General features: G+C 54.4%; 2 protein-coding genes and 1 non-coding gene across 5 annotated transcripts in view; 1 reads left to right on the forward strand and 2 right to left on the reverse strand.

The window, feature by feature from the left end:
* Positions 1-12178, reverse strand: part of ERCC1 (ERCC excision repair 1, endonuclease non-catalytic subunit) — a 72510-nt gene extending 60332 nt beyond the window's left edge. Inside the window, exon 1 of the mRNA XM_055369740.2 lies at positions 12160-12178. The gene's annotated coding sequence lies outside the window, so the exon portion shown is untranslated. The remainder of the gene's footprint in view (positions 1-12159) is intronic.
* On the forward strand, positions 1439-8610 carry FOSB (FosB proto-oncogene, AP-1 transcription factor subunit). 3 transcript variants are annotated; one of them, XM_055369738.1, is made up of 5 exons: positions 1439-2153; positions 4056-4376; positions 4621-4728; positions 5987-6142; positions 6283-8610. In XM_055369738.1, exons 1-5 carry the CDS (start codon positions 2028-2030, stop codon positions 6283-6285), a joined length of 714 nt encoding a protein of 237 aa, XP_055225713.1. In that variant the 5' UTR covers positions 1439-2027; the 3' UTR covers positions 6286-8610. The 3 variants fall into 3 exon arrangements, with proteins under 3 accessions (XP_055225713.1, XP_004061009.1, XP_063557520.1); XM_004060961.3 differs by having other exon boundaries at positions 5987-8610; XM_063701450.1 differs by lacking the exon at positions 4621-4728 and having other exon boundaries at positions 5987-8610.
* On the reverse strand, positions 12025-12111 carry TRNASTOP-UCA (transfer RNA opal suppressor (anticodon UCA)). The gene has a single exon. It is a non-coding gene; the product is annotated as a tRNA-Sec (tRNA).

Consider the following 12178-nt stretch of genomic DNA (forward strand, 5'->3'; position numbering starts at 1 on the left):
CTTGACGTGGTGGCCCGCGCCTGTAGTCCAGCTACTTGAGAGGCTAAGGTGAGGCGGAGGTTGCAGTGAGCCGAGATCGCCACTGCACTCCAGCCTGGCGGCAGAGCAAGACTCCATCTCAAAAAAAAAAAAAAAAAAAAAAAAAAAAGACCTGACAAGTGAAAGCTACTAATATTGCCATTATCATTTTAAAAAACCCCAGACACAGGTTTTTCAGGGAGTTTCATCCAACCAGGCGGGTCTCAGAAATCAGAAAAGAAATGGAAAGGGTAGGAAATCTGGAGTTTAACAATTCTGAGTTTGAATTTCTTGTGATGGGATCTTGGGCAAGTCATTTAACCTCCCTGAGTATCATTTTTTTCTTTTATAAAATGAAGATTTTTCTCTCTTAACCTTCCAGAGCTGTTTTAAGGATTACAAATCTTCTACTGAAAGGCGTAGCACAGGAGCTGTGCTTGGCAAGTGCCAAATACAAGGCATTAATTATTATTATTAGAATTAATGATAATATCCCCTCCCTCTTACACATTCTTTGTCTCCGGGTGGATTAAAAGGTGGAAGGAGAGGCTACCAACACCATCAGAAGAGAGGCTTCTCTCTAAGTTTCATTTCCCATCTCCTCCAAATCCGCATCCCTCCCAAACGCCGGACCTGTAAGGCCAGCAGGGTCCAAGACACACATCCTTTGCCCAGCGGGGAAGATTAAAGCTAAAGCTCAGAGAGGGAAAACATTTCCTAAGCTCGCACAGCGAATCAGGACAGAAACCAGGACGAGCCTCGGAATCCCTCCATTACCTCCACTTTCACCTGAGCATCACAGCCCGCTCGGGACTCAGTTTCCCCACCTACGTGACCACACCACACTAATCAGGGTCTCCTTTTGGAGATCTGCTCTTCTTCTCGAATGGGGGCGCTGCACCATCGGTAGAACAGGGTGGGTGGGGGCGCCAGAGGTGAAGGGGACCTGCAGGCTGGGGTCTTCCCCGCCCGGGTCAGCGGGGGCCCTGCGGGGCTAGTCTAAGCGCCTATTATTACCAGCCCCCGGGGCGGCGTTGCACTGCGCAGGCGCGGGCGGGGCGCGGGCGCGCGCGCGAGCGAGCGAGGGATTCCCTCTGACGTCATTGCTAGGATACCAAACAAACACTCCGCCGCGCCGGCCGAGCTCCTTATATGGCTAATTGCGTCACAGGAACTCCGGGAAGGCGGGGCCGGGATCTCCTCCCGCCGAGTGGCCCGGAACGCAACCCCCGAGACCCCCAGGGCCCCGAGGGTCATGCAAGTGACCAGATCGAGTCTAGAACAGATCTCTTGCTGGACAGTGCGGGACTCGATTTGGCGGGGCCGGAGATTTGGGGAAGTTTGTCCAGCAAGGGGCGGGTGACGTAAGCAGGGGGGCGGGTCCCGGGCATATAAATACAGGCTGGCGGGTCTGTGCTTCATTCATAAGACTCAGAGCTACGGCCACGGCAGGGACACGCGGAACCAAGACTTGGAAACTTGATTATTGTGGTTCTTCTTGGGGGTTATGAAATTTCGTTAATCTTTTTTTTCCGGGGAGAAAGTTTTTGGAAAGATTCTTCTAGATATTTCTTCATTTTCTTTTGGAGGACCGACTTACTTTTTTCGTCTTCTTTATTACTCCCCTCCCCCCGTGGGACCCGCCGGACGCGTGGAGGAGACCGTAGCTGAAGCTGATTCTGTACAGCGGGACAGCGCTTTCTGCCCCTGGGGGAGCAACCCCTCCCTCGCCCCTGGGTCCTACGGAGCCTGCACTTTCAGGAGGTACAGCGGCATCCTGTGGGGACCTGGGCACCGCAGGAAGACTGCACAGAAACTTTGCCATTGTTGGAACGGGACGTTGCTCCTTCCCCGAGCTTCCCCGGACAGCGTACTTTGAGGACTCGCTCAGCTCACCCGGGACTCCCACGGCTCACCCCAGACTCGCACCTTACTTCCCCAACCCGGCCATAGCCTTGGCTTCCCGGCGACCTCAGCGTGGTCACAGGGGCCCCCCTGTGCCCAGGGAAATGTTTCAGGCTTTCCCCGGAGACTACGACTCCGGCTCCCGGTGCAGCTCCTCACCCTCTGCCGAGTCTCAATATCTGTCTTCGGTGGACTCCTTCGGCAGTCCACCCACCGCCGCCGCCTCCCAGGTAAGTTTTTGATAGTAGGGGTGCTGCTTTGTAGGTTTTATTTTTTAAGTCAAGGGTGAAAAGAATAACCCCCAACCGCCACATAAAGGCGCATCAGAACCCTAGATCTGAGATGGAAAAGGCTCACAGCGCACTTTGCAAACTGCAGAGTCGGGAGATGTTTGCAATTGGTTGCGTGCGTGGAGCGCAAGGAGGGAACGCGGCAGGGAGGGTAGGCTTCGGGGCGGGGTGGGTAATGCGCCGCTCAGTGCAACGTGTATGCGGTAGCGGGGCTGAGAACTTTGAGCCGGCCCCGGGACTGCCCCCTGCTCGGGTCCCAGACCTGAAGCTAGCGCAGTTAGGCAGGTGGGGGAAATCCCGGGGAAGCTTCCAGTAGTCTCTTTTCCTTTCCTCCTCCTTCGGAGCGCCCACTTCGGTGCCGGGTCGCCCTCCACCCATCGGGAAGAGGGGCCTCGAACCCTCAGCCGCGCTGCCTCCGCCTCCTGCGCGGAGACGTAACGGGGGACCCGTGCGTAACGGCTGACGCGCTGGAATCCTCCGTCTGACGCGGGGCACGCACGGCGCGCGGCGCCCCCTTCGTCCGCCCCGCCCCTGACGTCCCGGGAGCGTTCTATTTTGGAACGCCGGGGCCACGTTGCTAAGGGAGGGGGCAGCCCGGCGTTTCGATTGGCCGCCGGGGCGCACGCCTTGGCCAATCAGCTTTCCCTTCCTATTTGTAGGGTGCATTTTCCTTCCCCCTCTCTGTCCCCGGAACCCGTGGTTCCTTGGCGGCTGGGTCTCTTTTCGGCGCCTCTAGAGGCAGAGGGAGGGGATCCCTGTCGTGACAAGAGCGGCTCTCTGCGACCCAATGGATTTGCGAGGCCCTTGCGGGGATCTGGTCCCTGGGCTCTCAGGAGCAGGGGGTGTCTGCTTGTGTGCCGGCGTTTCTTGGAGAGATACGGTGCCTGTCACCCTCTTCTCCAGGCACACACAGACACATTCCCACTCCCTCTGTTCCTCATGCCCGGTTCCTCCGGTGTGTCCCAAGACAGGACTAGAACCGCGAACCGAAGGGCAACCAGCCAGGTGGTCTCCAGGAGCTCCGCCCCCTCTGGGTTCCCAGGACTCTGATTGGTCGGCGAGCCAGCCCTTCCCTCACCACGCCCCCCGAGAGAGTAGTTAAGCCTTCAGAGCAGTTCCAGGAGTCCATTTACGGGAGGGGGGAGATGAGCGCTGCTGAGGCTTGGGGGCTCAGGTCCCGCACCATTCCCCCTCCGCGACAATCTGAGAGAGCCCCAGTGGTTACTTTTCTCTACCTGTCCGTTCACCCTAAACTGTCACTCGTCAGTCTCACTCTGAAAAGAGACAGTAACTTGAAACGTTGTTCTAAACTCCTAGGCCCGTCCCCCAAACACCCTTTTGACTGGGACCCCCGCCCCTGCATGGGACCTCGCGCAGAGTGGTGTGTGTGTGTGTGTGAGTGTAGAGGAAGGCTTGGCCTAAGGCCTCTCCTTCTCCCTCCCCTTGCCTCTGGGGTGGGGGTGGGGTGTTGTGGCTGTGTGTGTGGCTGTGGCTCCGTCCCGGGGGTTCTGTCACCCGGCTGTGTCCAGCCTCCTCTCCACCCCCCACACCTAAGAGTCACCAACCCGGGGTGTGATTCACCACCCGCTGGAACCGTGCAACCTTTCCCCGAGGAAGAAGGAGGAGGTAGAAGCCAGTTGAGCAGAAATCCTCTCATTAACCACTGCGTCACGGTGTAGTGGAAGGGTGGGTGTTGTGGCTTTTTCCCTGTGACACACACATCCACACTCGCTCACCCTGTGCTCACTCACGGGGTCGGTGTGTGTTATGTGTGTTGGGTGTGTATGTGTCGGTGTCTTTGTTTGTGTGTCTACGCCTGTGTGTGTATGTGTCACCCCGTAGGAGTGCGCCGGTCTCGGGGAAATGCCCGGTTCCTTCGTGCCCACGGTCACCGCGATCACAACCAGCCAGGACCTCCAGTGGCTTGTGCAACCCACCCTCATCTCTTCCATGGCCCAGTCCCAGGGGCAGCCACTGGCCTCCCAGCCCCCGGTCGTCGACCCCTACGACATGCCGGGAACCAGCTACTCCACACCAGGCATGAGTGGCTACAGCAGTGGCGGAGCGAGTGGCAGTGGTGGGCCTTCCACCAGCGGAACTACCAGTGGGCCTGGGCCTGCCCGCCCAGCCCGAGCCCGGCCTAGGAGACCCCGAGAGGAGACGGTGAGTAAGGGACATCAGAACTTGGCCTGGGTAGGGGGAAGCAAGAGAGGTAGGAAGTTTCTCATGAATGGAGGGGGGCTCCACCAAGGCCTCATTGTTACAGAAACCCCAAGATCCTTGCTACACGAGCGAGGACTGGAGGCTTGTTTTTTGGCTCTTGGGGGTTCTGAAAGAAGTAGAGGTTCGGGATGGGTGGAGGAGTGCTGTATCCCCAAATCTCATGGCCTCTATCTCCCTGACTCAGCTCACCCCAGAGGAAGAGGAGAAGCGAAGGGTGCGCCGGGAACGAAATAAACTAGCAGCAGCTAAATGCAGGAACCGGCGGAGGGAGCTGACCGACCGACTCCAGGCGGTGAGGACAGGCCCTGGGGTGGGAGAGGGGATGCTGAGGGGAGCTCTCTCCTCATTCTCTGCCCCCTTTCCACCTGTACCCTTATCCCGGGTTGAGAACTAGACGTTCCACACATGGAACTAGGTACTGCTGTGGCCAGACTGGGTAGCCCAGGGCACAAACACAGACCCCCATGGACTTAAGTCAACTCCTGGTCTCCCCCATTTCCTGACCCCACGGACTACTCTCCTAGCCTTCATTTCATCCCGAGGGGCCACATGGGGCCCTTGAGGAGAGGGGCGCTCCCATCATTTCTCCCATCTGGTCTTCAGCAAGTAACAACCCATTTTGCCTCAGTTTCTCCATCTCTGCAAACCCTCATCAAATCTTCCGGGCTCTTTCTACCCTTAGCACTCTGGAAAGCCTGTGAAATGAAATTATTCCACCTCCTGCCCTAGACACCCACAGCTCTCCTGGTGCTGGTGGCATCCCCCAAAACCCACTCCCTTCCTATGTCCTCCCTTGGTCTGAGAGTTCCCTGCTGTATGCCTGCAGGGTGAGCTGTTACTCCTTGAGGGAACAAGGGAATTGTCAACTTTCCTTCTCTACTTTATCTCTTCCCCGGGAGGTAGAGAGGGAGGGGTAATAGAAGGGAACACATTAAAAACATATAACAGTGGCTCATGCCTGTGATCCCAGCACTTTGAGAGGCCAAGGCAGGAGGATTGCTTGAGCCCAGGAGTTTGAGACCAGCCTGAGAAACATAGGGAGGACTTGTCTCTACCAAAAAAAAAACAAATTAGTTGGGCATGGTGGTGCACACCACTGTGGTCCCAGCTACTATGGAGGCTTTAGTGGGAGGATCGCTTGAGCCGAGGAGGTCCAGGCTGCAGTGAGCCATGATTGCACTATTGCACTCCAGCCTGGGGGACAGAGCGAGACTCTGTCTCAAAAGCAAAACAAAACCAACCACATAACGATTGTTCATTCATTCAACAAACCTCTGAGTGCCTCCTGCACACCAGAAACTTCCCCATAAACCTGGCCCCTTCTGTACCATCCTTTGGACAGATGGGGGAAACTGAGGCTCCTGGAAGGCAAGACCCTTGCCCCAACTCCCTTGGCCACCAGGACTCCATCTCAGGAGGTGTTTTTTCTCAGCCCGGGGCTGCCTTCCAGCAGCAAGTCCAAGGGAGCCAATGACCCGAGTTTCCTGGTCACTGACATGCTTTTTTCTCCTTCCTCTCTCTCTTCTGTGACCTGGCCTCCCTGGCCTCAGGAGACAGATCAGTTGGAGGAAGAAAAAGCAGAGTTGGAGTCGGAGATCGCCGAGCTCCAAAAGGAGAAGGAACGTCTGGAGTTTGTGCTGGTGGCCCACAAACCGGGCTGCAAGATCCCCTACGAAGAGGGGCCCGGGCCGGGCCCGCTGGCGGAGGTGAGAGATTTGCCGGGCTCAGCACCGGCTAAGGAAGATGGCTTCAGCTGGCTACTGCCGCCCCCGCCACCACCGCCCCTGCCCTTCCAGACCAGCCAAGACGCACCCCCCAACCTGACGGCTTCTCTCTTTACACACAGTGAAGTTCAAGTCCTCGGCGACCCCTTCCCCGTTGTTAACCCTTCGTACACTTCTTCGTTTGTCCTCACCTGCCCGGAGGTCTCCGCGTTCGCCGGCGCCCAACGCACCAGCGGCAGTGACCAGCCTTCCGATCCCCTGAACTCGCCCTCCCTCCTCGCTCTGTGAACTCTTTAGACACACAAAACAAACACATGGGGGAGAGAGACTTGGAAGAGGAGGAGGAGGAGGAGAAGGAGGAGAGAGAGGGGAAGAGACAAAGTGGGTGTGTGGCCTCCCTGGCTCCTCCGTCTGACCCTCTGCGGCCACTGCGCCACTGCCATCGGACAGGAGGATTCCTTGTGTTTTGTCCTGCCTCTTGTTTCTGTGCCCCGGCGAGGCCGGAGAGCTGGTGACTTTGGGGACAGGGGGTGGGAAGGGGATGGACACCCCCAGCTGACTGTTGGCTCTCTGACGTCAACCCAAGCTCTGGGGATGGGTGGGGAGGGGGGTGGGGTGACGCCCACCTTCGGGCAGTCCTGTGTGAGGATGAAGGGACGGGGGTGGGAGGTAGGCTGTGGGGTGGGCTGGAGTCCTCTCCAGAGAGGCTCAACAAGGAAAAATGCCACTCCCTACCCAATGTCTCCCACACCCACCCTTTCTTTGGGGTGCCTAGGTTGGTTTCCCCTGCACTCCCGACCTTAGCTTATCGATCCCACATTTCCATGGTGTGAGATCCTCTTTACTCTGGGCAGAAGTGAGCCCCCCCTTAAAGGGAATTCGATGCCCCCCAGAATAATCTCATCCCCCCACCCGACTTCTTTTGAAATGTGAACGTCCTTCCTTGACTGTCTAGCCACTCCCTCCCAGAAAAACTGGCTCTGATTGGAATTTCTGGCCTCCTAAGGCTCCCCACCCCGAAATCAGCCCCCAGCCTTGTTTCTGATGACAGTGTTATCCCAAGACCCTGCCCCCTGCCAGCCGACCCTCCTGGCCTTCCTCGTTGGGCCGCTCTGATTTCAGGCAGCAGGGGGTGCTGTGATGCCGTCCTGCTGGAGTGATTTATACTGTGAAATGAGTTGGCCAGATTGTGGGGTGCAGCTGGGTGGGGCAGCACCCCTCTGGAGGGATAATGTCCCCACTCCCGAAAGCCTTTCTTCGGTCTCCCTTCCGTCCATCCCCCTTCTTCCTCCCCTCAACAGTGAGTTAGACTCAAGGGGGTGACAGAACCGAGAAGGGGGTGACAGTCCTCCATCCACGTGGCCTCTCTCTCTCTCCTCAGGACCCTCAGCCCTGGCCTTTTTCTTTAAGGTCCCCCGACCAATCCCCAGCCTAGGACGCCAACTTCTCCCACCCCTTGGCCCCTCACATCCTCTCTAGGAAGGGAGTGAGGGGTTGTGACATTTTTCCGGAGAAGATTTCAGAGCTGAGGCTTTGGTACCCCCAAACCCCCAATATTTTTGGACTGGCAGACTCAAGGGGCTGGAATCTCATGATTCCATGCCCGAGTCCGCCCAGCCCCGACCCTGGTTTTGGCTCTCCCACCCCACCGTTCCCTGCGCTTCATCTCATGAGGATTTCTTTATGAGGCAAATTTATATTTTTTAATATCGGGGGGTGGACCACGCCTCCCTCCATCCGTGCTGCATGAAAAACATTCCACGTGCCCCTTGTCGCGCGTCTCCCGTGCTGATCCCAGACCCATTCCGTAGCTATTTATCCCTTTCCTGGTTTCCGAAAGGCAATTATATCTATTATGTATAAGTAAATATATTATATATGGATGTGTGTGTGTGCGTGCGTGTGAGTGTGTGAGCGCTTCTGCAGCCTCGGCCTAGGTCACGTTGGCCCTCAAAGCGAGCCGTTGAATTGGAAACTGCTTCTAGAAACTCTGGCTCAGCCTGTCTCGGGCTGACCCTTTTCTGATCGTCTCGGCCCCTCTGATTGTTCCCGATGATCTCTCTCCCTCTGTCTTTTCTCCTCCGCCTGTGTCCATCTGACCGTTTTCACTTGTCTCCTTTCTGACTGTCCCTGCTAATGCTCCAGCTGTCGTCTGACTCTGGGTTCGTTGGGGACATGAGATTTTATTTTTTGTGAGTGAGCCTGAGGGATCGTAGATTTTTACAATCTGTATCTTTGACAATTCTGGGTGCGAGTGTGAGAGTGTGAGCAGGGCTTGCTCCTGCCAACCACAATTCAATGAATCCCCGAACCCCCTACCCCATGCTGTACTTGTGGTTCTCTTTTTGTATTTTGCACCTGACCCCGGGGGGCTGGGGCAGATTGGCGATGGGCCGTCCCCTCTCCCCTTGGTTCTGCACTGTTGCCAATAAAAAGCTCTTAAAAACGCATTCGCCAGGCTACAGTGTTTATTTCCTCCTAACACCCATTGCCTGGCTTCCTTTTAGTAAGAGAGGATGAGGTTAGATTGTCGAAGGACTACACACACACAGAGATCATACACCCATGCACATACACACACAGACACACACCTATGCAGGAACTCCTTCTAGTCAATGGGTCTACAGCAGGATAAAAGGAAGGCAGACAGTCAGGAGGACTTCCTGTACTCACAGGCAGTGCCTCCTACTACAAAAAGTAAGGGGTCACAGCCGGGCGCAGTGGCTCGCGCCTGTAATCCCAGCAGTTTGGGAGGCCAAGACGGGCGGATCACTTGAGGTCAGGAGTTTGAGACCAGCCTTGCCAAGATGGTGAAACCCTGTCTCTACAAAAAATACAAAAATTAGCCTGGTGTGGTGGTGCACACCTGTAATCCCAGGCTACTTGGGAAGTTGAGGCAGGAGAATCACTTTAACTTAGGAGGCAGAGGTTGCAGTGACACAAGATTGCACCACTGCACTCCAGCCTGGGTGACAGAGTGAAACTGTCAAAAAAAAAAAAAAAAAAAGTAAGGGGTCAGAAGGTTAGCCTGCAGGTGTGGGATCACAGAGGTCTCCTAGTGAGGGAGCTTGTATGCTCTATGGGTTAAAAACAGGCGCTAAGGAGATAAACTATACACAGAAGAAGCTTAATGGGCTGTGCACAGTGGCTTGCACTTGTAATCCCAGCTCTTTCGGAGGCCGAGGTAGGAGGCTAGGAGTTCGAGACCAGCCTGGGGCAACATAGTGAGACACCCCCCACCCCAACCCATCTCACTATGTTGAGAAAAAAAAAAAAAAGAGGATCTTGAGAAACTTGCACAGCAAACTACTAAAGACCACTCAGGCTAGGAATGGGGCATCATCTTGGATTTTTTACAAACTACAACTACAAAAAACGATTATTTTACACTGAAGATGTGTTTCCTTTTGTTTTCCATATGACCACTATTGGGGCCAACCCAAGACTGACCGAAGCAAATATATGACCATTTTTTTTTTTTTACACATAGAGTGGAGCCATCCCCATTGCAAAATCCTAGCCGTCTCTTATTTGCATAACAGCAAGTCCTCTGGGAATTGAGGTGAGGGTCCAGGGGTCGCTCAGACGCTTTGGTAAATCAATAAGCAAGGGAATTTGTCATGGTGGAATCCATTTATTAATTCACTCAAAAAAATGTGCTAAGCACCTACCCAACTGCACTGGGAGTTGGGGGCACTATAGGGACTGAGCCTCACAGGTCTTGCCCTCCTGGGGCTCACAGTCCATTGGGGAACACACACTGTTGCCAGTCAGGGACAACCTAAAGTGGATTGGGTTTCGGAAGCCCATGGGGCTAGGGAAGCACAGCAGAGTCACCTAGCTTGGACTGGGAGTCGGGAAAAACTTCCTGGCGGAGGGGACAGCTGAGCTGAGTCCTAGAGGAGGATAGAGAGTATAGAAAGAACTAGAAAAAGGCCGAGGCCAAGAAAATAGCACAGCCAAAGATCTGTTGGTGGGGAGAAGGCTCGATACATTGAGAACGCTTAGAGGGTCGGGTGCGATGGCTCATGCCTGTAATCCCAGCACTTTGGGAGGCCGAGGTGGGTGGATCACCTGAGGTCAGGCATTCAAGACCAGTCTGGCCAACGTGGCGAAACCCCATCTCTACTAAAAAAAAAAAAAAAATTAGCTAGGCATGGTGGTGGGCACCTGTGATCCCAGCTACTCGGGAGGCTGAGGCAGGAGAATCGCTTGAACCTGGAAAGTGGACATTGCAGTGAGCTGAGATTGTGCCACTGCACTCCAGCCTGTGCAACACAGCGAGACTCTGTCTCAAAAAAAAAAAAAAAAAAGAAAGAAAAAAAAGAGAAAACTTAGAGATTCGTGGAGACTGGAACCACGGGTGTGGAGAGAGGGGTTAGTAGAGACCAGATTCTGCAGGTATTATAATGACATTCCCAGGCTAAGGAGTTTAGATCTTTTCTTCAGGGCACTGGGGAGCTATTGCAGGTTTTGAACACGAGAGGGGCAGGGGCAGGTTTGTGATTTAGGAAAGACCCCTCTGGCCCCAGACTGAGGGTGACTGGAAGGGAGAGGAGTGAGACTGAGCAGGAGACCAGGGAGGAAGTGGGGTGGGGACCCTGCAGGGTGGGCTGAGGAGGAGTCCAGAACAGGGCCAGGGACATGGGACAGAGAGGAGGGGAAGGATTCAGGAGACACTCGGGAGGCAGGACAGTTGGGCTTGGTGAGCAGCCGGCTTGGGAAGGAAAATACAGGGCAGTAATAAATAGCATGGGTCAAGTGGTCTGAGTGAGGCTGGGAGTGGTGGCACGCACCTATGGTCCCAGCTACTCAGGAGGCTGAGGTGGGAGGATTGCTTGAGCCTGGAAGTTTGAGGCTGCAGTGAGCTATGATCGTACCGCTGCACTCCACTTTCGGTGACAGAGTAAGACCCTGTCTCAAAAAAAAAAAAAAAGGAAAAAAAAAAGACACTGCCTATGAGTTAACCCTGCTCTACAAGGAGCAGTTTTTAAAGTAAAATAAAAAAAAAAAAAAAAAGAAAGAAAGAAAGAAAGAGAGAGAGAAAAAAGAAAAAAGGCTGGGTTGCCTTGGACAAGAGACTTCATCTCCCTGAGCCTCCATTTCCTCATCTGTAGAATGGGGGCTGTTAAGAGGAGTTACAAGGCTTGTGCATGCCAGCAGTAAGTGCAGAGTGACGGTGCAATTATCATTACCCCCATCATCTTTATTGGGGTCACCCTGATCCCTCGATATCCCATAATATTCACCCCCATCCTTCAAGTGTCTGCCCTAATGTTCCCGTGACACCCGACCAGCTCAGCTCTCCTTATGAGAGGGCCTCACTTTTCTATTTCCTTTGCAGCCGTTATCCCCTCTGTAGTTGTTAATTAAGTGTGTGGCTTAATGTTTGTCTGATGGCTTAATGTTTGTCTCCCCCACTGGGCTGACTGCACCAGGAGACCAAGGCCAGGGCTGTCACCACCGCTGCGTCCTCAGCAAATGCTTGTTTGATGAGTGAATGACAGATGAACAAATGGGCAAGTATTTGACTGATTAATCACTGCACGCGTGATTAAATAAATGAGTGAGCAAACGACTGAATGAGTAAGCAATTGAAGGGGAGAGATCTAGGATAATTTCCAAACTGCCAATATCCCAGAACTGGGTAGATGACTTTTTCTTCATCTTTTGGAGTGGTTTTTTATACTCCGGAGGGGAAAATAAGTAACGACAATCAGAGATCGGAGTGACAGAGAATGATAGTTTGCGATGCGGAAGGCCGCAGCGACCTCTCCAGGTGCAGGCTGGAGGAGCGCCTACCCGAGCAACAAGCAAAATAAGCCCGGTTCGATAAAGAAAAGTCAAGACGCTTAGTTACATACCGCCCGAAAGGTGGAATTGAACCACTCTGTCGCTAGACAGCTACAGGTTTGAAGCCTGCACCCCAGACCACTGAGGATCATCCGGGCAAGACAACTTGTTTCCCGCGCAGCTATATAAGGATCGTGAAAGCTTACCTTTTAGAGTTATGGTCGC

Source organism: Gorilla gorilla, chromosome 20 (assembly GCF_029281585.2).
Source record: "Gorilla gorilla gorilla isolate KB3781 chromosome 20, NHGRI_mGorGor1-v2.1_pri, whole genome shotgun sequence".
In the NCBI taxonomy this organism is placed as follows: Eukaryota; Metazoa; Chordata; class Mammalia; order Primates; family Hominidae; genus Gorilla; species Gorilla gorilla.

Bases quoted from the DNA above. Each gene is read 5' to 3' on its own strand.
- FOSB (XM_004060961.3), top strand. From the start codon at position 2,028: ATGTTTCAGGCTTTCCCCGGAGACTACGACTCCGGCTCCCGGTGCAGC. The intron at 2,154-4,055 runs GTAAGTTTTTGA...GTCACCCCGTAG, and splicing joins CCACCGCCGCCGCCTCCCAG to GAGTGCGCCGGTCTCGGGGA. The intron at 4,729-5,986 runs GTGAGGACAGGC...CCCTGGCCTCAG, and splicing joins TGACCGACCGACTCCAGGCG to GAGACAGATCAGTTGGAGGA.